Source organism: Muntiacus reevesi, chromosome 1 (genome assembly GCF_963930625.1).
Source record: "Muntiacus reevesi chromosome 1, mMunRee1.1, whole genome shotgun sequence".
Lineage (NCBI taxonomy): Eukaryota > Metazoa > Chordata > Mammalia > Artiodactyla > Cervidae > Muntiacus > Muntiacus reevesi.
This window is the reverse complement of record NC_089249.1, coordinates 198561340-198582893: the sequence shown is the minus strand read 5'-3', so window position 1 is coordinate 198582893 and position 21554 is coordinate 198561340. Positions and strand designations below refer to the sequence as shown.

The 21554-nt window shown below is 53.0% G+C and overlaps 2 protein-coding genes and 1 non-coding gene across 3 annotated transcripts; 2 read left to right on the top strand and 1 right to left on the bottom strand.

Annotated features, from left to right (window-relative positions):
- The first annotated feature begins 4993 nt into the window (after positions 1–4993).
- On the top strand, positions 4994–11605 carry SHD (Src homology 2 domain containing transforming protein D). The gene is made up of 6 exons (XM_065933635.1): positions 4994–5293; positions 6521–6626; positions 6706–6894; positions 8439–8562; positions 10006–10125; positions 11419–11605. Exons 1-6 carry the CDS (start codon positions 4994–4996, stop codon positions 11603–11605), a joined length of 1026 nt encoding a protein of 341 aa, XP_065789707.1.
- Positions 11606–11944: 339 nt separating this feature from the next.
- TMIGD2 (transmembrane and immunoglobulin domain containing 2) lies at positions 11945–19877 on the bottom strand. The gene is made up of 6 exons (XM_065919126.1): positions 19832–19877; positions 17036–17395; positions 13477–13506; positions 13282–13383; positions 12866–12955; positions 11945–11952 (listed from the first exon to the last, which is right to left on the bottom strand). The coding sequence occupies exons 1-6, from the start codon at positions 19875–19877 to the stop codon at positions 11945–11947; spliced, it is 636 nt and encodes a 211-aa protein (XP_065775198.1).
- A 451-nt stretch (positions 19878–20328) lies between these two features.
- LOC136156492 (small nucleolar RNA U13) lies at positions 20329–20433 on the top strand. The gene has a single exon (XR_010661034.1). It is a non-coding gene; the product is annotated as a small nucleolar RNA U13 (small nucleolar RNA).
- Positions 20434–21554: the final 1121 nt, after the last annotated feature.

The window sequence follows — 21554 nt, the reverse complement described above, 5'->3', positions numbered from 1 at the left end:
GAGGAGAGTCTCCTAGAAGTGACAGCCCATCACCATTGCTATGTTCTGCTGGTTGGAAGCAGCCACACAGCGCCCCCCACCATGTTGCAGGGGAGGTGCTCACACATGGATGCGACCACCAGGAGGCTGGCTGGGGTCATGAGGGCCACCCATGGTGGCTAAGGGCCGAAACACCCGAGGGTCTACCTGCAGACCCCCCAGGCTTTGCAAGAGTCCTGTGTTGACGAGTGTGTCCCTGGCACCTGAGACCATTCTTGTATTTTGTAGGTGTTCACTGAATGTGTATGACCTGAGTGGGTATCTCCTCATTCACTGAGGAGGAAATTGAGGCCCAGGGAACCACATGCTTCTGCCAGCTCTCTGCCGCCCTCCCCTTTCCATCATGCTGGAATTGTTTCTTTCATTCTTATTTTTCCTGCAGGGATTTACACTTTGTTCTCCCACCCATGCCCTGGGAACAGTCTGGCTCTCAACCCCCAATTGCCTTGCTGGGTTTTCCAGGGTAGGGTGGGCAGAGGGACTGCATAGCAACACATTGGGGTCTGTCCTGTGTGCTGACCTTCCAGGGCCTCACCCTGCACCTACTGCCTGCCTTGAGCCTGCCTCCCCCAGACCATCTCCCCCTTTTTAGTCTCTGGAGCCTGCCCTTCCCCCCTTGCTGCTGACAGTCCCATTTCCCAGGAGCTCCATGTCTGTCATCTGGTCCTTGGAAGCTGTCAGGCCTCATCCGGAATCTCCTCCATCAACTCCCCTGGGGGCTGCCTGGCTGCCGGAGCACATCAGAGGGACCGGAGTTTGGGGGTGGCCCCCGCTCTGCTGGAGCCCCCGCCTGCCTGAGCCTGGGTTCCACAGACAAGGGGCTGCTCCTGCTTCTCGAGCTCCCTACACGCTGATGCCCTCAGGCACGTGCTCCCCATTTCACAGAGTGGGTGAGGGGCAGGACCTGGCTTTGAAAGTGCAAGGCTGGAGGCTACACCTTTGATCACCAGGACCTATAGACTGGGAGCTTCCAGGGGCCGGTCGGTGCCTCCCCCATCAGGTTGGAGATGGGCCCTGCAGGGCCATGTCTCCATTAGACTGAGAGCCCTTGAAAGCAAGTACATATTTCCCCCATCAGACTGGATGCTTCAAGGGGCAGGATCACGCCTCCTCCATCAGACTGAAAGCTCCTTAAGTCAGAACCATACCTCTCCCTTCAGACTGGAAGCTTATTAACACTTGCATATATCTCCTCCATCAGACTGGGAGTTTCCCAGGGCAGGACCATGTCTCTCCCATCAGACTGTGAGCTAAGAAAGGCAGGGCTGTGTCCAGGAGATTCTGAGGGCAGAGGTCGTCTCTCCTATCAGACTAGGAGCCCCTAAGTTGAGGCGACATCCCCTCCATCAGATCGGGAGATTTCAAGCCCCATCATGGGTCACCCCCACCTGGTCCCCACCTGTCCTAGGGCCTTGGCTCCCATCCCCACTGCAGGTATGGGGACCCCCAGCCAGGGACCTCCTCTTGCTTCTTCCTGATGTCCCAGCCACCGTAAGCATATATTGAGCACCTACTGTGTGCCATACAAGGAAATATCATTTGGTCATAAAGAGAAATGAAACGGGCATGCCATAATTTGGATGAACTTTGAAAACGTGATGCTCAGTGAGAGAAGCCAAGACACAAAAGGTCACACTGTGATTCCATTTATATGAAACTTCCAGAACAGGCAGACTCCAGAGACAGAGAATGGGCTGATGGTTGCCGGGGATTGGGGGTTGGGGGGAGGGTCTGAGAAGAACCAGAAGTGACTGCTAATTTCAGGTGGAGATTTCTTTGGGGGGTGATGAAAATTTCCTGAAATTACTGATGGTCACACAGCCTTGTGAACATACTAAAAACCCATGGACATATAGTTTGAGTGTGTAAATTGTGGGGTATGTGAATTATATCTCAAAAATCTTTAAAGCACCTAAAACAGTGTAAGGCAGTAAGCTCTCAACAGCGGCTGGCTGTTGTCCCATTTCACAGACAGGAAAACAAAGCTAGGTCACTTAACACGAGGTCATGTGGGCTGGGATTCCAGAAACAGAGCGCCACCTGGGAGAAGATCTGGAGAAACCATCTCTTGGACCCTGAGTGCTGGGGGAAGGGAAGTTCCCTCAGCTCAGGACCCCAGACCACCCACCTCCTTGCCTTTGTCCAGACAGTGCCTGTCTCCTGGCTTGGCTCCCTTGCTCCCCATTCCCCTAATTAAAAGGAAAAACCCAAGAGATTACGCGGCTATTCAAGGTCACACTATACCACAGGGTTGTGGGACCCCTAGTCCGGCTCTCCCCTTCATCCACCGCCTCTCGCTCCCCGAGACACCCACCCCCGCTCCTGCGGTGGGAGTTGAGACAGCCCCAGGAGAAGCCGGCTCAAAAGCACAGGGAAGTCAAACGCCGTTTGATTCTGCCTCCAGGGCCCCTAATTGCTATTCCTGACACACACTGTAATTAGAAGGCCCCTTTCAAATATTTATACCTTAGACATCGTGTGTTTATCTGACAGGGAGAGGACTCGGATTTGATGAGATCTGTCAACAGCTCATCCTGGAGCCAGGGAATTGCCTTGCGGCTGACAGAAAACAGGACAATTACCCGCTGTGCTCCCTGGCAGTCCCCAGGGATGCTGCCTCGTCGCTGAACGCTGAGGGTGGGGTGGGGTGGGGGGTGTGAATGCTCTTTGGGGAGATTGGGGAGGACCAAATTCAACAGGTTTGTGTCCAACGACTCAGCTGAAGCAGGAAAGGGAAGGGGAGGGCATCCGGACACCCCTGCTGCTGTGAGGGACCTTGCCTTGCTGGCTCTGGACCTCAGTTTTCCCATCTGGAAAATGGGGCTAACGGTGCAGGGGAGATGGAGAATCTCTCACTCTGTGAAGAGACCTGATGGGTGTTGAATGCCACTCCACGCCAGGCCATATCATGGCACCTGGGCAGAGCTAAGCTGTGAGGTGTCTCTCCCTTCTCTGTTCCTCCTTGGTTTCCCCACGGGGGGGTGAAAAATAAGTCATTCCCTCCTGGCAATCCTTTCCCCACTCTCTGAGGGTTTCCTATGAGAAGCCCCATTTTTCAAATCAGGAGACATTTCGGGGGCCCCACTATTCTGAAGGGAGGGGGTGCAGCTGTATAGCAGTGTTAGCTCTGACTCCAGTCTATTTCCCCTCCCTGCCAAGCTGCGGGCACCCGCCCACCCTAAGGGGCTTGGAGAAGGGAGCCTGAGGTCCTATCCTTCCTGACCACCCCTCTCTTATTCTTCTATTAGCGGTCCCTGAATAAGTCCCTCTATGGGGAAAGAAAAAAAATGTGTGTCTCTTGGGACTGGTCAGCAGCTCCCTGGGCTCTCTTACTCCCCTCAAATCCCTGTGTCCTCGCCCCCAGACAGCTGCAGCTGCCAAGAGGCAGCCAAACCAGGCGAGGCCCCCCCTCCTCTCATTTCTGCTTCCTCCCTCCCTCCACCCCCAGAAGCCACAAAGGGACAGATGCTGAAGACACACGCCAGGCACTGATACCATCTCCCTTCCCCTGGCCAGCTGTCCCAACCCCCTTCCCCCATCCCGCAATGGGTCCCTGGGGGGAGGGGGACAGAGGAAAGCCCTCTTGGGGGAGGGGAAGCCAGAACCCCTTCCCTTCTGCCCCCCCCCCCACTTCCTCCGGCGGCGGCGTCGTCGATATCCATTTTAGCCAATGACCTCTGGAACAGTTTCCACACCCCCATTCTCCTGATCAGTTTCGCTGCCAGACCCTTGTTCAATTTCAGCCCTCAATAGCGGTCACTCTCACCCCCTCTGCTGGTCAATTTCACCCCTTCTCGCGGTCAAGTCCAGCCCACCCCCTTTCCTGGTCAATTTCCACCTCGCCTTCCTCTCGTCTTCCCCGCCTCAGCACCTCTTGCTCTGCAGAGCAAGGTCAGCGCCTGTGGGTTCCCGCCTCCCGCGCTCCTCGCTCGCTCCTGCCAGCCTCGGTCCTCCGGGTCACTGTCCAACCGCCGCGGCCTTGGCCCCAGCGACTCTCGCTGCGCATCCCCCCACTCCCTCCGCGGGCAGCGGCTCTCCTCCCTCCCCAGAACAGCTGAAGGTCTCAGTCACCTCGGAGGGGCGCTCAGGGGGAGGGGAGGGGGCGGGGGAACCCGCGGAGGGGGAGGCGGGGAAGCCTTGACGTCCCTGCCCTGGACAAGGCCCGGGGCTGGTAGGGACTGGGGCTCCCGCCCGGCCGAGCGCCCCCTCCCCAAAGTCCCACCTCCCGGCCGCGCGCCGGCGGCGGCCGTGAAAGTCTCTCCGAAAGCGTGAAGGGGGATTGGAGGAGATTTTATTTCCCTTTGTGCCAGTGACTCGGGCCGAATCGAGGCGGCGGGGCCGGGGACCCCAGGCTTGGGGCTCCCCCCGGAGAGGCGAGGAGCGCAACAAAGGATGCGCCCCACCGGGGTCACCGTCCCCGCGGCCCAACTTTGCGCGCGGCGCCCGCTCCCCCGGGGAGCCCGCCCGCTGCGTTGAGAACCCAGGCGTTCGGGCTGAGCCAAGGCTGGGGGCGTCCGCTGGCGGCGCTGTCCCCGCCCTCGGCTCCCAGGAGGGGGATTCCAGAGCTTCCCGGAGGCGGCGGGTGGCCGCGCCGCGCACGAGACCGCTCTGCCCGCGGAAACTCCGCGCGCTTCCGCGGATGCCCCTGGCTCCGGCCGGACTACCCCGCGCTCGGCGTTCAGGGCCCCGCGCGACGCCCGCTCTCCACGCCGTCCTTCCAGAGCTGGGCTAACGTGCAATTTTGCTCCTCCTTTCCCCTCCCTCCTCTTGTCTCCTTCTCCTTTTTATCCCCCTTTCACCCTCCTCTGAGCGCAGCCAAGGGGCACACCTGATCTTTCTCCTCCTCCTTCCCCTCCTACCTTCTCCCTGGGGACCCTGCCGAGGAAGAGGGCCCAGAAGAGGGCATGCGGGTCCCCCTCTGACAGTGGCCAGGTTTGGGGTGACACGCGCTCAGATGGCCAAGTGGCTCCGAGACTACCTGAGCTTTGGCGGTCGGAGGCCCCCTCCGCAGCCGCCCACCCCCGACTACACCGAGAGCGACATCCTGCGGGCCTACCGCGAGCAGAAGGATCTCGACTTTGAGGACCCCTACGAGGACGCCGATAGCCGCCTAGAGCCGGATTCCTCCGCGGTGCCCGGGGACTCTAAGGGCCCTGGAGACGCTAAGTACGACTCGCCAAAGCACCGGCTCATCAAGGTGGAGGGAGTCGACATTGCCAGAGCCAAGGTCTTGCTGGGAAGCCCCGGGGAAGAGGTGCGTGGCTAAGTCCTCTAAGCTCGGTGGGCCCCGGAGACTGGGTGGGGAGGGCCAGGCTGGGACCCCCACCCTGGATTTTGGGGAGCTTGTTTAGGTGTTACCCCAGGGGTAGACCAGGGCACCAGCCCACTTCCCCCAGTCCCCCACCTGCTTGGCAGTTTGATGTCTGTCCCCTTTCAATGCACAGCGCTTGTTGCCCGCCTCCCTCTTCATTGGCTTTGTACCCCTTTCCCCCAGCTTCCTAAGTCCCCACTTCTAGATCCCTTCCCGCAACTTCCCTTCCTCTTAGAAGCTGAAGGGATCTCCTCAAACAGACCTGAGTGAGTCAGTTTCCTATAGGGCACTTCAACATCCTCACCACTGCTCTCCACCCTTCCTCTGTTACACTCCCATTTTACAGAAGTGGAAACTGAGGCTCACAGAAGAAAGGTGGCTGGCCCAAGGTCACATGGCTCTAGCTTGTTTAGAACTTGAACCAGACTTGATTCCAATGCCCATACTTTTTTTTTCAGTATTTTCCCTAAATGATCAGAAGGTCCACCACACACTGTCAGCAGAGACAGAAAAGACTTCAGGGGGAATTATGGGAGGCTGTGTCTGGTAGTGGGGCTTCCCTGGTGGCTCAAATGGTAAAGAATCTGCTTGCAATGCAGGAGATCCGGGTTCCATCCCTGGGTCGGGAAGATCCCCTGGAGAAGGAAATGACAACCCACTCCAGTATTTTCACCTGGAAAATCCCATGGGCAGAGGAGCCTGCCTGGTAGTGGTTAATGGCACAGAGAAAGGTAGGAGGCAGGAACTCGGGGAAGCAGACAGCCTAGGCTCAAACCCTGCCTCTGACTTATCAGCTGTGTGACCCTGAGCAAGTCACTTGCCCTGTATGTGCCTTGGTTTCCTCATCTGTAAAATGGGGATAAAGTACTTACTGAGTGTTGGTACTACCAGTAAATATATTTGAAGTCTTTTGGAACAGTACTGGCACCTGATAAACATTAAAATGATTGAAGGAGGGAGGTAGGGGTCAGAGGAAGAGAGCAAGGGATGACCTACTTGCAAACACTTGTGGGTGAAAAAAAACCCACTTGCTTGGACAGGGTGTATCAGATAGATCAGAGACAGCAGGCAAGAGGTGTACTGTACCCATGCTGGGCACAGCATGGGTACCCAGAGTTAGGCTTGGTCCCCCTGAGTCCTTGACCCCCTCTCTTGCCTTTCTCTGTCCAGTCGAAAGTCGACACCGAGTACTCGGACCCCTTTGATGCCCAGCCCCATCCACCACCCCCAGATGATGGCTACATGGAGCCCTATGATGCCCAGCGGGTCATGAGTGGTGAGTAAGCAGGGCTTGGAGGGAAGGTGACAGGCTCCCAAGTGGGAGTGGGAGCTGACCAGTGTCCTTGGCCTCCCAGAACTGCCATGCAGGAGGGTGCAGCTGTATGACACCCCCTATGAGGAGCAGGACCAAGAACTGGGAGATGGGCCCCCTTCAGGGCAGAAACCTCGACAGAGTCGGCTGCCCCAGGAGGATGAGCGGCCAGCAGACGAGTATGACCAGCCCTGGGAGTGGAAGAAAGACCATATCTCCAAGGCATTTGCAGGTGCTTCTCTTACCCTGACTTCTGAAGACCTGTGTCCCTCTAGTTTCTGCTCTGATCATATCCCCTGTTTCAATGAACAAAGTAAACCTCCATCACTTGTCACTTTGTTAATTCTCACTAAAGTGTGAATGACTGATAGTCATAAGTTTGTCTTTCCAGGAGAACCTGTATCTTGGAAACTGAAACCCCTTTAGTTAATCTATTTAATTTTATTTTATCTTATTTTATTGACTATGCCATAAGGCTTGCAGGACCTTAGTTCACAGACCAGGGATTGAACCCAGGCCTTTGGTAGTGAAAGCGTGAAGTCTTAACCACTGATCCGCCAGGGAATTCCCTGAAACCCCTTTTCGAGTGCAATGGAATCTACTCATTCTGCTCACTATAGTGCAGGAATAGGCTTGGCGTCAAGACTAGATCTGGGTTTGTGTCTCTTATGTGGGCAAATGACTTTATCTCCCTGAGTCTCAGTTCTCTAACTTGTACCTATTGAGTAAGGCACTTGTAAACTGAGTGCTAAAGTACTCAATTACACAGGAGCTTTGGGGAAGAGAGTAGCATTTCTTAGAGTCAGTTCCTGAGTTGGGTAAGCTTGGACAAGTCTCTGAACCTCAGTTTCCTCTTCTGTAGAAAGAGGAATAGTAAGGTCACCTAGGGCTTCCCTTGTGGATCAGCTGGAAATGAATCCACCTGCAATGTGGGAGACCTGGGTTCGACCCCTGGGTTGGGAAGATCCCCTGGAGAAGGGAAAGGCTACCCACTCCAGTATTCTGATCTGGGGAATTCCATGGACTGTATAAGTCCATGGAGTCAGAAAAGAGTTCGGACACGACTGAGCAACTTCCACTTTTCACTTTCAAGGTCACCTTTAAGAAATAAAATAACTTGGTCCAGGAAGAGTTGTGCGAACGCAAATCTGCCCAAAAAGGTGTATAGTTGTGAGGGAAATTGGAGCTAGTGCCTCAGTCTACCAGTCTGTATATCGGGGGCGATTGTTTAGCTCTGGGCTTTCCTGGTCGCTTAGACGGCAAAGAATCTGCCAGTAATGCAGGAGACCCAGGCCTGATCCCTGGTCGGGAAGATGCTCTGGAGAAGGGAATGGCAACCCACTCCAGTATTCTTGCCTGGAGAATTCCAAGGATAGAGGAGCCTGGTGGTCTACAGTCCATGGGGTCACAAAGAGTAGGACACAACTGAGCGACTAACACATTCTACATTCTCTATGACTTGGCCAAAATCTCGCGGAACTTCCCACTTGCCCCACTAGCCACGTCCCCTGCTCTCTGATTTAGTTATTCAGGGAACTGGCCACCTTCCATGCCACCAGATTCAGGAATGACCACACCCCTTTCTTCTGAAGGCTAATTGGTTACTCATGTACCAATCCATCCCCAACCTTAAACCCAACCCTTCTTCTTCTGGATTCTGATAGGTTGCCCTAAGCTGGCACCGCCTTCCTACTGAAATCCCATTGGCTTGCTCCTATCCCACCCTCTTGAGATAGGCGGGACTTAACCATTTTCTCTTTGAACCTTCCCCTTCAGTTCAGTTTGACAGTCCAGAGTGGGAAAGAACCTCGGGGTCAGCCAAGGAGCTCCGGAGACCCCCGCCCAGAAGCCCCCAGCCTGCAGAGCGCGTGGACCCGGCCCTGCCCCTGGAAAAACAGCCGTAAGTGAGGAAGCTGAAGATGGAAGAGCCGGGTTGAATCCCTCCCTGCCCCATACCAGTCACAGATTCCTCGGACCAGGGGGACTGGAGGAACTTGGATTCACTCATTCACTTCATTCATTTCTTCAACTAATCTTCACTGGGTGACAGCGTCTGTTGTGTGCTAGACACCCAGCTCGGTGCAAAGCAAAATCAGGTGTCTCCACTCCCTCTGGCATCAGATTCTGGGTTCAAATCCCTGCTCTGTAATTTTTGACTCTGTGACCTTGGGCAAGTCACTCAATCTCTCTAAAGCTCGGACTCAACACTTCCAAGAGAGTGCCTGCCTCACACAGAATAGGGATTTCCTCCCTTTCCTTGGGTGGGGTTTATAAGCCTGAGAGAGAAGAGACAAAAATCATTGTCACCCCCAAGAGATCTTGCGGTGAAAGTGGGAGGATCAGGATTTTGAAGGAGTTTCAACTTTAGGCTGGAATGACGCTCACAAGCTGTGAAAGTCTGGGTGTTCTGTGTTCCTCTAGCCTAGTTGTTCCTCAAAGAACTTCCTGAGCCCTGAGAGCCCAGCCCTGTGAGTAGCAGGGTGTGTTTAGCACAGCCATTCCCAAACCTCTTAGGTGGGTGGCACGGGACTACCTAATTAACACAAGCATGGGGGTATTTTCTTTTAATACAAACAACTTCTTGGTGCTCATTGGTCTTTGACACTTTGCTCCCTCTATTTGAGCATGTTAAAGAAAAGTATTATGTAAAGAATGTACAGGTAGGTGGGGATATGTTGCTGCTGTTCAGATGCAAAGTCGTGTCTGACTCTGTGACCCCATGGACTGCAGCACGCCAGGCTTCCCTGTCCTGCACCATCTCCCAGAGTTTGCCCAAGTTCATGTCCATTGAATCGGTGATGCCATCCAACCATCTCATCTTCTGTCCTCTTCTTCTTCTGCCTTCAGTCTTTTCCAGCATCAGGGTCTTTTCCAATGAGTCAGCTGTTTGCATCAGGTGGCCAAAGTATTGAAACTTCAGCTCAGCATCAGTCCTTCCAAAGAGTATCCAGGGTTGATTTCCGTTAGCATTGACTGTTTGATCTCCTTGCTGTCCAAGGGACTCTCAAGAGATACAGGATGCAGCAAACCTCATGAAAGTGATGTGCAAGTGATGCAAGTTGGAGGGAGGGGTTGAGGACACCTGGGCACTCAGCTGAGGGAGGCTGCAAAGATCAAAGTCAAGGGTACATGTTGAATTGCAGGGTGGTAGGCCTGGGTTTACCTGCCTCCCAAAGAGACCCTTGTCTGCCTGAAAACCAAGTTCCTCTTGAGAAATCCAAGGGAATTTGTCTCCCTTGTTTGCCTGGATGTCACAAGTCCTTGAATGAGCTGTGCCTACATCCAGCCTCAGGACGTGTTGGAAGGGGAATGCCTTCAGGAGACATCTGTCCCCACCCCCTAGGTGGTTCCACGGCCTGCTGAGCCGGGCAGATGCCGAGAACCTCCTGTCGCTCTGCAAGGAAGGCAGCTACCTTGTGCGGCTCAGTGAGACAAGTCCCCAAGACTGCTCCCTGTCCCTCAGGTGAGACCCCAATCATCTGGAGGGACAGAGGGTCACAGGACTGCATGCCTTCAACTGTCAAGCCTTTGACTGAATTCAGCTGGAGAAGAGGAGTGTGGCTCCAGGAGCTAATGGGCGGGATTTCCAGGGCGGATGGACAGAGCTTTCAGGCCAGTGGGTGGGGCTTATGGGAGCCATGGGCAGAGCCTCTAGGTCAGAAGGCGGGGCTTCCAGAGAGGCTACCGGCATGGTTCTGACTGAGAAAGAGCTCCCTGTCACTGGAGGTATGCAAGAAAATGGAAAGGAAGCCATACAGTAAATCTAGAACTTCAGTGAGATGAGGAACTAGGTGTCCAAGTTTCCTCTGGACTCCTCCCAGGTTTAAAAGTATATCCATTTGTGTCAATCCAGGGCCAAAATCTCAGTGGCCCTGTAGACGTTTGAGTTTGATACCCTGGCTCTATGTGCTTCTCTGCCTAAGATTCTAAGTGTGTCTGATTACAAAACACTCCTAAGTTTCTACCAGGTTTCTGAGTGTGAGATTCCTAAAAGGTCAAGATTGAAGAGGGTTTGGAAGTAGATTCATATCCTGCCTCTCCCACTTCCTAGCTGTGTGACCTCAGCTAAATCATTCAACCTCTCTGGGCCTCGGTTTCCTCATCTGTGAAACAAAGACAATAATAGCATCCAGTTTGTTGTAATACTACGATTAAAAGAGGGGGGAAAGTGAAAAAGTGTTGAGAAGAATGCCCAGGAAACAGGAAGCACTTAATTCATACTAATGATGGTAATAGAGTCATATCCAGGTTCTATGTCATTCACCTACCAGAGATGTAAAGGAAAGGGACCTAGGGAATTCCCTGGCAGTCGAGTGGTTAGGACCTTTTAGGAATCTCCAGTGGTTAGGACTCCATGGGTGAGGGTACAATCAGGGAACTAAGATCCTGCAAGCCTCATGGAAAAGCCAAGAGCAAAAAAAAAGGGGGGGGGGGGGTTGGGGGTCCCTTGATTGAGGGTAACCAGGATGGGTAGCACAAGGGGTTAGGAGGTTTGGCGAGAAAGTGCCTTCTATGTCCTTGGGGAGGGACCTCTGACTGGGAGGAACTCCAGCCTGTCTTCACAGGGGACAAGCGCAGAAGGCATCCCACAGTGGGGAACGAGTCAACAGCTTGATGCCAAGTGGCTGTTAATCAGAAATATTTGGGGATGCCTGGCTCGGGTTCCTAGGGTCCTCCAGGGAGTGGCTTTAAGGCTGGAGAGTGTGGGTGGGCCTCAGGTGCTGGGTACCCCTTCTGACCTGACCCCTGTCCCCAGGAGCAGCCAGGGCTTCCTGCACCTGAAGTTCGCGCGCACCCGAGAGAACCAGTTCGTGCTGGGTCAGCACAGCGGCCCTTTCCCCAGTGTGCCAGAGCTGGTGCTCCACTACAGCTCCCGCCCACTGCCCGTGCAGGGCGCCGAGCATCTGGCCCTCCTCTACCCGCTGGTCTCACAGACCCCCTGACCTGGAGCCTCAGCTCTGCACCCCGGGCCGTGAGACCCCAGATCACTGGCTGCAAACGGAGGTCTTTCCAGTCCTGGGGGAGGCTGGATGGAGAGATGTCTGCTCCTCCAGGCCCTCTTTGGCCCCCTTCTGGATTCTAGGGCCCAGAACTGTGTCTGGAACCCTTCCTCTGGCCTGGAAAATAAATAAGTTATTGTGTGTTTCAAGTGTTCTTTCTGGGAGGGGGAGCTCAACCCCTGAAGGAAGAAGGGAGGCAGACCCGTGGAGACCCGTATCCCCAGCTCCATGTTTTTGGAACCGGAGTTGGAGTCTGAATGGTTTACAGGGAGGGACCAAAAGTCAGAGAGCTGTTGACAGGCAGGGAGAGCGCGGTATGGAGGCAGATAAAACCTGGAGACAGCAGGCTGATTAAAAAGATGGCAAAACCGAGGGGGCGAGGCTCTAAGCCAACCCTGCCCCCATCCCACCCCTCCTTCCTATCCTGGGCCGGTGGCCACGGGCTGATGCTGCTGCTGAAAAGGACATCTGTCCCCATGGAAACAGCAGACGTGGGGGAGGGGAGCCAGGCTCAGCTGGTGTCACTTCAAGGTGACAGTTGGGCAGGAGACCCCAGGGGGCTGACAAATGCCAGGAATCTTCCCCATCACCTCCTAACTCCAATCCTGCCTAGGGAGGGGGTAGACACCAGTTGGGGAGGGGGCGTGCTTCCAGCTCCAGGCACTGTTTGGAAGTGAAGGACATCACTTCTCTGCTAATTGGACATGACCCTCCAAGGATAAGAGGGGGAAAGCTTTCAAACCCCTCACCAGAGTCGTCCTCCAGGACTGCACCCCCAGATGACTCCCTAATAGCTCAAATCTCTAGCACTGCCAAATTGCCACGGATACTGGCTTTGCTTTCTTCATGAACCTTTATTGGATGTTCTTGGGACAAGGGAGAGGTCTATCCTCATAAAAACAAAGATGGGGTCTCTAGGATAAACTGCTGGACTCTGTGATCCCCTAGGAATAAGTCACATCTTTATATAGTCACTGGGAGGAGGTCTTCTCTGGCTCTCCTGGGTTCTAATTTCTCTTCCCACTTCAAGGAACCCTCTTGACCTTGGCTGCCCAGAGGAGCCTGGGCCAGGAGAGATTCTGACTGCAGAGATGGGGTGAATGGATCTGGGGCTGGGGCAAGATTTGGGAGCCAGATGTGACTTGGGGGTGGGGCGCTGGGGGAAAGAGGTCGAATAGAAGCGTTGGCTCTTCTGATCCTCACTATCCAGCACCTTCCTTTCCACAGGCCACACCTCACTCTTCCTTGGGGCTCTCCGGGGCCGGTATAGGACGTTGCTGTAGAGTGGACTGCCTGCATTGGGGGGTGGGGTGGTAGATGACACCAAGAGGGGACAGTCATTTAAGAGAGCCTGGTCCTCTCCAGCCCACTTTCTGGGGGCTTTGTCTATGCCCCTGGGGTAGGGGCCAGCCTTCCCCATCCATTCCCCTTCTCTGCCCCCCAGCCTCACCCTCCCTCCTTCCGAAAGGAGCAGGTATCAAAGACAGAAGGGGATGCGTTCCCGCCTAGTCAAGCAGATGCAGTTCCAGCTTTCGCCACGAGGGGGCGCGATCGCCAGGGGATGGCGGTGCTCTTAGGAAACTTCGGTCCTCTGCTCAGCTACCCGCGCGGTTCCTTACCTGCATCCCCGTTCCGGTAGCGGCGGCAGCCCCAGATCCCGGCGCCCAGAGCGAAAGCGGCCACGGCCACCGCCCCTGCCACCAGCGGCGCGAAGTAGAGTCCTGGAATGGGAGAGGGGATGATGAGCTGGCTGACGGGGGGCGGGGTCGAGGGGCGGGGCGGAGCTGGAGGAGGGTCAGGTAGACGGAGCTCACCTGAGAAGCTCTGGTCCTGTAGCCAGCCATCTGCAGAGACGAAACCTGCGTCTCAGGGGAGCTCACCTTTGAGTTTAGCATCCTGCACCCCTTTAGGGTAAGAGCCCCTCTACCCCGTGTGGGACCTCAGGGTTCCTACACTTGCCATGCTATGAGTTCAGGCAAGTATTTGCTCTAAACCTCTTTCCTCTTCTGAAAAATGACACTAAGCATGCCTATCTTGCTGAGTTATTGTGAATACATTCCAGGCCCGGTAATAAACTCTTTAGATATAATCACTTTAAATTCATATAATCTGGGGACTTCCCTGGTGTCCAGTGGTTAAGACTCTGAACTCCGAATGCAGGGGGCCCAGGTTTGATCCCCGGTCAGGGAACTAGACCCCACATGCCAGAACTAAGAGTTCACATGCTGAAACAAAGATTCCGCGTGCTGCAACTAAGACCTGGCACAGGAAAACAAATGCATATTTTAAATAAATAAATAAATTCACCTAGTCTGATGCGAAAGCACAATTAGCTGAATTTTGATAACTAAGGAATCAGGCACAAGAGAGTCAAGTCACTAGCATAAGGTCACAGAGGAAGTGAATAGCCGAGTGGGGATGTGCTTTCAGGTCTGTGTAATTGACAGGAACCCCAGCCAAGGCGCTTTCTCCTGTGACCAAAACAAGACCCAGAGTCCCCAGCCCCTTCATCTTTCAGGTTCTGAAGTTGGCAGTGATCCCAGGGTGGTGGTGGGGGGGGGTTCCTATGGGGAAGCCAGCTGTGCAGAGCTGAATCCGTGCCGACCCACCCTCGCTGCCTCACAGCTGCCAACAACTCTCAGCCTGGTGCCTCCGCTGCCCGCCTCTGCTAATTGGTAATTGGCTCCCTTGTCCCTGAGAGCTGAGGGTAGGGGGGTGGGGGGCAGCAGGGCAGCCATAACACACCGCCCTGGAGGCAGGCAGTGGGCGGATCCTGCCAGCTGGAGGGAAACGGGCATCTCTCAGAGCTAGGAGTCTGGGTGGTGCTTCATTTTGCCTGATAGGAGCCAGGCAGGTGCCCAAGGCCCTGAGGGACAGCGGAGAGTGCAAGCCCGCAACAGGTCAACTTGCAAACTATGCAGGATTTGGCCCTTATGTGGGTGTCATGCAGAGTTGGGGAAATGTGTGAATCGGGCTCTGGAGAAAGCTGCCTGCATCCCGGCTTGTGTGGGTGGCTGGACGTGTCTTGGCCCTGGCTGGGCCTTAGCTTTATTCTCTGTGAAAGGAGGCTGCTGGCTAAGCTGATCTGGAAAGTTCCTTCCAGCCTTGAGAGTCAATGGTTTTCTTATTTGTCTGTTTGTTTTGTGTGTGTGTTTTATTTTTGGCCCTGTGGGATTGAAGCCGTGCCCCCTGCAGTGGAAGCATGGAGTCCTGACCACTGGACCACCACAGGGAAGTCCCAACGGTCAATGGCTTTCAATTCTAGATCCTGGAATTCTAGAGTTTTCTGCTCTTACATACTCTGTGATTGCAAAAGGCTAAGAGTTTATCTATTTAAAGTATTTCAGACACTACACTTCCAAGATTCTAGAATCTCCCATGCCTTTGTTTCAGTGTTTCTCAACCTTTTTTCATTATCACTCCCCTAAGAAGACTTTTTAAGAACCTCCATTTGTTCCCTCATGAAATGTTAATACCACAGATATGCTATGAATCTGTGTGTGGGCTATCTGCACATCTCTGCTTTACACGTAAAAGGGTAAGATTTTCTTTGCTCCCAAGAACCAATGTTTACCTCCTTAGGAGTGATAGAGCCCATGGATAACACATGCTGTAATTCTCAGAGCTTAGAATTTATTCCCCTAGGATTCTCAAACTGCAAGATTCTGCTTTATGGTTTGAGATTCTAGAATTGTTTTAGGTACAATAGAACTGTGTCCATATGTCGACCAAAAAACAAGTTCTAGGGCCTTCCCTGATGGTCCACTGGTTAACACTCCATGTTTCCAATGCAGGAGGTGTGGGTTTGATCCCTGATCAGGGAACTAAGATCCCGCATGCCCCACAGTGCAGCCAAAAAAAATATTTTAAAAAAGACAAGTTCTAGATTGTTCATAGCAGTCTTATTTATAATAGCCAAAACCCAGAAGTTACCAAAATACCCATCAGTGGGAAATTGAACTGAGCAGTGGTGATGGAGGGCACTCTACAGAAAAGGAAAAGGATGAGCCATTGCTCCACACACCAGTACAGAGGAGTCTCACAGAGTGTTGGGGGAAAGATGTCAGACACAGAATGCACTCTGTGATTTCACTTAAGTAAAATAGGAAGCCAGTTAAATAGATTTATGCTGCTATAAGTCAGAATAGTGGGGGGGAGGTGAGGACGGCATTTATAAGGAGGCATGTGTGTGTGTTGAGCAGGGCGGTGAGTACCCAAGTGTGTGCAGGTTGTGAGAATCCATTGCTATGATTTGTGTTGGTGTTGTTTAGTCAATAAGTCATGTCCGATTTTTTTGCAACCCCATGGACTATAGCCCATCAGTCTCCCCTCTCCATGGATTTCCCAGGCAAGAATACTGGAGTGGATTGCCATTTCCTTCTCCAGGGGGATCTCCCCTAGCCAGAGATCTCCCGCATCACAGGCGGATTCTTTACGACTGAGCCACCAGCGAAGCCTATGATTTGTATACATCCCTCCAAAATTCATATGTTGAATCCTAACCTCTAATACAATGGTAATGAGAGGTCAGGGCCTTTGGGGGGTAATTAGGTAAAGGGGGTAGAGCCTTCATGAATGGGATCAGTGCTCTTATGGTGGTCTGTCCAGTGGTTAAGACTGCCCTTCCAAGGCAGGCGGTGAGGTTCAGTCCCTGGTTGCTGAACTAAAATCCCACATGCAGTGTGGCACAGCAGCCCTCAATAAAAGGGACCCTAAAGAGCTCCCCAGCCCCCTCTGCTACATGAGGACACAGCTAGAAGGTGCGGGCTATGAGCCAGGAAGAGGGCTCTCACCAGAGCATGACCTTGCTGGCACTTTGATCTTGGGTTTCCAAGCTCTAGAATTCTGAGAAATAAATATGTGGTTTATAAACCACCCAGTCTTTAGTGTTTTATCAGTGATCTAACAAACTAAGATATCCATGAGCTGGCCACTTTCAGCATGTGCATTTCTCTGTATGGAGGATATACTTGAATAACACAGTTTACAGAACTGTTTTGAATTAGAATCCAGAATTATCTATATTCAAGAGTGTTTATGATTGTGATATACTGGAGCAGGGTTGAGTAACTACAGCATGTGAGTCAAATTCAGCCCTCTGGGTTTTTTTTCCAAGTAAAATTTTATTGGCACCCAGGCCCACCCATTCCCTTAAGCATGTCTATGGAGACTTTCACACTATAACAGCAGAGTGGAGTCGTCACAACAGAAACTGTCTGGCCTGCAAAATTCTTGCATCTGCAGACTGTTTCTAGGAATCTGATTTAGAGAATTTAGTTGCTAGGAGTTTGAGATTCTAGAAGCTTAAGATTTCTAGAAGTTCCAAGTCCTCCCTGGCTTACACCTCTGCCCCGCACCCCCATGCTCTCATACCTGTCTCCACCAGGAGCTGCGTCCCGTTGCCCTGGGCCTCCTCCCAATCAGGGATCTCCACGGTCGCCCCACACACATAGCGTCCACTGTCATTGAAGCTCACGTGATTCAGCTGCAGGGTGAGGGTGCCAGGCGGCTGCCAGGAGAGCCATCCCTGAGGCCCACAGACATTCTTCCTGAGACTGCCTTTGACGATGTGTGTCTGGCAGAAGATGTCAATGTCCTTGATCCACTCGACATGGAGCCGCTCCCAGGCCTGGGTCTGCACCACCTGGCAGGTCAAAGTCACCTGACTGTCCTGTCTCACCTGCAAGAACTTGGGTGTCTGCTGCACAGTCAGGCCTGTGGCTCCTTGCAGGACTGGGGGAAAGAAGAAGTGAGTGAGACCTTCATAAGTGTGTGTGTGTGTGTGTGTGTGTGTGTGAGTGTGTATGTGTGTGTGTGACTTGCTTCCCTAGCCAGCCCACAGGAATAAGGCAGTGAGAGCCTGAAAGCTTACTGTCTGTGTGATCTTTGCAAGGTCATTTCTTACTGAATCTCCATGGTCCCATCTGTGAAATGGGTATAAGTCTCTCTCAGCACTTGTGAGATTTCAAGGTGAACTCTATGACATGTCAGCCTCTCAGCCACAGAAAGATTGCCTGGAGTGTGCCAGACCCTGATCTGGACCCTGTGGACACAGACACACAGGTGACTGAGACAGACAGAAGCCCCTCCCCTTGTGGAGCCGGCGGTCTCGAGGGAGAGACACAGGAAGTCATGAAATGAGAATCACATTGGAGGGAAGGCATGGGGAATGGCAAGAGATGATAAGGATGAAATGAGAGGGTGTATTTACAGAGGGTGGTCAGGGAGGGCCTCTCAGAGGAGGTGGCATTTGAGCAGAGATGTGAATAGAAAGATGCGTTCAGAGCTTGCCTGGTGGTACAGTTAAGAATCCACCTGCCGATGCAGGAGACACGGGTTCGGTCCCTGGTTGGGGAAGATCCCACATGCTGTGGGACAACTAAGCCCGTGCTCTGCAACAAGAGAAATCGCTGCAATGAGAAGAGCAAACACCGCAACTAGAGAGTAGCCCCTGCTTGCCACAGCTAAAGAAAGTCTGAGTGCAGCAATGAAGACCCAGCACAGCCATAAACAAATAAAATAAATCTAAAAAAAAAAAAAAAGTAGTCAGTCATCCATAAGGAATGGGTCATGCAAAGGTCCTGAGGCTAGAACGGGCCTGGTGAGTTGGAGGAACAGGGAGGAGGAGGCCCCCAAGGTTGGAGCAGAGCATGCGAGGGGGAGAGAGGGAGGAAGTGGGATCAGAGAAGTCAGCGGGGCATGGCTTTTAGAGACCAGCAGGCTGTGTGGGTAGGGTATGAGGGAGGTAGGGAGGTGCGTGGGGGTGGGGAAAGGGGAGCAGTGTACGTTTCAATCTAAGCGTGATGGGTAACCACTGGAGCAGGGAGGAAGTGTGGTCCAGTTAAAGTTTTAAAAATAACCACAGTCATTGCCATGGCGAGAACGGACTGTGATCTTCATGGGGCAGGGGTTGGGGGGGCGGTCAGGATGGCCGAGAAACCAGGGTCCAGGAGACCGGTGATGGGACCCAGACCCTGGAAAAGAAGAGGTCAGAGTCTGAACAGATTTTGAAAGTTGCCCACAGAAGAACTACAAGACCTGAGTTAGTCACTGTTCCCCTGAAACTGTCGCAACACTGTTCATCGGCTATATTCTAACACAAAATTAAAAGTTTAAAAATAAATATTAAAAAAGAAGAAGAACTGAAATGGGAGGGAGGGAAAGAGAGATAGTGGCAGATTTCCAAGGTTCTTAGACTGAGGGACTTTGTGAATGGTGGCGACTTTAGGCCAAGATGGGGGATGCAGAGGGCCTTCCTTGGCGGTCCAGTGTTTAAGACTTGAGCTTCCACTGCAGGGGGTGTGCGTTTGTTCCCTGATTGGGGAACTAAGTTAATCTCACACGCCACACAGCCAAGAAAAAAAAAAAAAAAAAGATATGGGATACCGAGTAGAAGAAGCACGGTTAGAGGGGAAAGAAAGAGTTTGCTTTTGGCCATGGGAAGTCAGATGCCCCCCCAGAAGGGGTGAGTTGCTGTCAAGTTCCTGGCATTTGGGGTGGAGTTGTAGCTGACCCTAAAGAGAGGAGATGCAGGGAAGAGTATTCCAGGCAGAGGGAACAGAAGGTGCAAAGGTCCAGAGGTAGGATCGAGCTCGATGTGTTGGGATAAAAAAAGAAGAAAGAAAGAGGAGTCAGCAGACTGGCCATGGGGGACAGAGAGGGAATGCAGAGGAGCACAGAGAATAGAGAGGCCAGCAGGGCCAGGTCACACAAGGCTCGTGGGCAGGTCCCAGTGTGCATTTTATCCTAAGGCTCCCTCTGTGGATTTTTGCTAGAACGGTTCAACCCTTGTAGGCTTCCCTGGGAGCCCAGATGGCAAAGAATCTGCCTGCAATGCAGGAGACCTGGGTTCAGTCCCTGGGTAGGGAAGATCCCCTGGAGAAGGAAATGGCAACCCATTCCAGTATTCTTGCCTGGAGAATTCCATGGGCAGAGGAACCTGGCAGGCTACTGCAGCTCATGGGATGCAAACAGTTGGACTCTACTGAGCAACTAACACACACAGAGTTCAACCCTTGTAAAGTTCTGAGTTTCAGGGAGAGAGACAGGGTGTATTTGGCAGAGCGGAGAGACTAAGGTTTCGAGGGGGCTCTGAACAGGAGAGGCAGGCAGCTGGAGTGACGAGTCACAACAGGATGGGGGCCAAGGTGGGGAGATTCAGATACTCACCCCAGAACTGCACCAGGAGGACCAGCATTGTGCCCGGGGACCCCATTCCTGGCCCATCAGGCCCCTCTCTCCCAGCTGGTGTCCCGCCACCCCCTTTCCCCTCCCGTGTGACAGACTTCCTGCCACGGAAGCTGAGGTGACACTCCGCCCCCACCATAGAGGCCTAAGCAACACCCAGGCCAGCCGGCAGACGGCCGGTGGCCACTACTGCTAGGGCTCTACTTCCTGTCACCTGTGCCTCAGTTTCCCTCTTTTTTTTTCAAGGCGGCAATACATGTATGTGGTGGAGATGAAGTGAGTGAAAATCTTCCTAAAAGACTACAGAAGGACCTCCCTGGCCATCCAGAGGTTAAGACTTGGCCTTCCAATGCAGGGGGTGAGGGTTCAGTCCCTGGTTGGGGACCTAAGATCCCACACACCTAGAAGCCGAGAAACCAAAACATAAAACAGAAACAATATTTTTAAAAAACAGACATTTAAGAATTGTGTTTGTTTAGATCCTTTTGTAGTTCATGAGCATGATGATTGGGTGTTTACGCTGCTGCGTGACATGTGCCTCCCTCCAAACCTTGTTACGACATCGGCACATTACCTGTCTGACGTAAAAAAAAAAAAAAGAATTGTGTTTGTTTATTCGTCTTTGGTCATCCTGGGTCTTCACTGCTGCATACGGGCTCCTCTTGGGGAGCACGGGCTCAGTAGTTGTGGCCCGCGGGCTTAGTTGCCCTGCAGCATGTGGAATCTTCCCTGACCAGGGATCGAACCCATGTCCCTTGCATTGGCAGGCACATTCTCAACCACTGGACCGCCAGAGAAGTCCAAAACAGAAACAATATTGTTAACAAATTCAATAAAATCTTTAAAAATTGTCCACATCAAAGAAAAAAAATCTTAAAAAAAGACTCCATAAACACGCGTAGACTGGGGACATACTGCAGGACAGGTGAGAGAAGGAACGGGGAGGGGACCAGATGGTTCAGAGCTGAGCAGGGGACCTAGGGCAGCGCCTCAGCCTCAATTATTTTGCCCCTAAGATGTCTTCTTTTGGGGTTCAAGGGAATGGATTTCTGCTAATGGTTTTGAGTCCCACGGCAGGTGGCGGGGGAGGGCGGGGCGGATACCTGCCCCTACAGCTGGGAGAAGTTTGCAAAGGGGGGTGCTTTATAGTCTCCAGACTTTTTCTCGGCCCTGCACGTATTACCCCTCGCCTAGCTGTACCCACCCCGGGAGGAGAAGGCAGACTCCTAGACCTCAATGTCTCACTCCCAACCACAGTATCACCTTTTTTTTTTTTTACCCACCAGAAAGAAGAAGGTCAGTGTTCTTGGCAGAACTGTTCCCATCACTCACAAACAGGCCCCTGTGGTGGTGTTCTGCCCCACATCATACACTGAGCTTACCAGCCTCCTCCTTGCCCTTTGGATTCTGGGCAGGCAGAGAGGCTTCTGGAGGAGATGTGAGAGCCTGGGGCTCTGTGGGATGCTTAGGAGTTCAGCTGTGATGTGGGGAGAGAAAGGCAACACTGGAAGCTGAACATCTGCTTAGGCAAAAGACTTTGGCTTTTCAGTAAATGCGAGGCTTGAGTAGTCGTGGAGCCAGGTCTACTGGCCATGATGGCGGGCCGGAAATGTGGCGATGAAATTCCATTTTGAATGGTAGCTGAGAAGTTGCAGGGGTGAAAGAGTTGGGAGAATGAGGCACAGAACCAGGGACAGGTTCAAGG

What these genes read in the sequence shown, in the direction of transcription:
- SHD (XM_065933635.1), top strand. Translation starts at nt 4,994, where the DNA reads ATGGCCAAGTGGCTCCGAGACTACCTGAGCTTTGGCGGTCGGAGGCCC. An exon ending in TGCCCAGCGGGTCATGAGTG is followed by an intron (nt 6,627 to 6,705) that starts GTGAGTAAGCAG and finishes TTGGCCTCCCAG; the next exon opens with AACTGCCATGCAGGAGGGTG. An exon ending in GACTGCTCCCTGTCCCTCAG is followed by an intron (nt 10,126 to 11,418) that starts GTGAGACCCCAA and finishes CCCTGTCCCCAG; the next exon opens with GAGCAGCCAGGGCTTCCTGC.
- TMIGD2 (XM_065919126.1), bottom strand. Translation starts at nt 19,877, where the DNA reads ATGGGGTCCCCGGGCACAATGCTGGTCCTCCTGGTGCAGTTCTGGG. An exon ending in ACAGGACCAGAGCTTCTCAG is followed by an intron (nt 13,384 to 13,476) that starts GTGAGCTCCGTC and finishes CTCCCATTCCAG; the next exon opens with GACTCTACTTCGCGCCGCTG. An exon ending in CTACCGGAACGGGGATGCAG is followed by an intron (nt 12,956 to 13,281) that starts GTAAGGAACCGC and finishes CCCCCAATGCAG; the next exon opens with GCAGTCCACTCTACAGCAAC.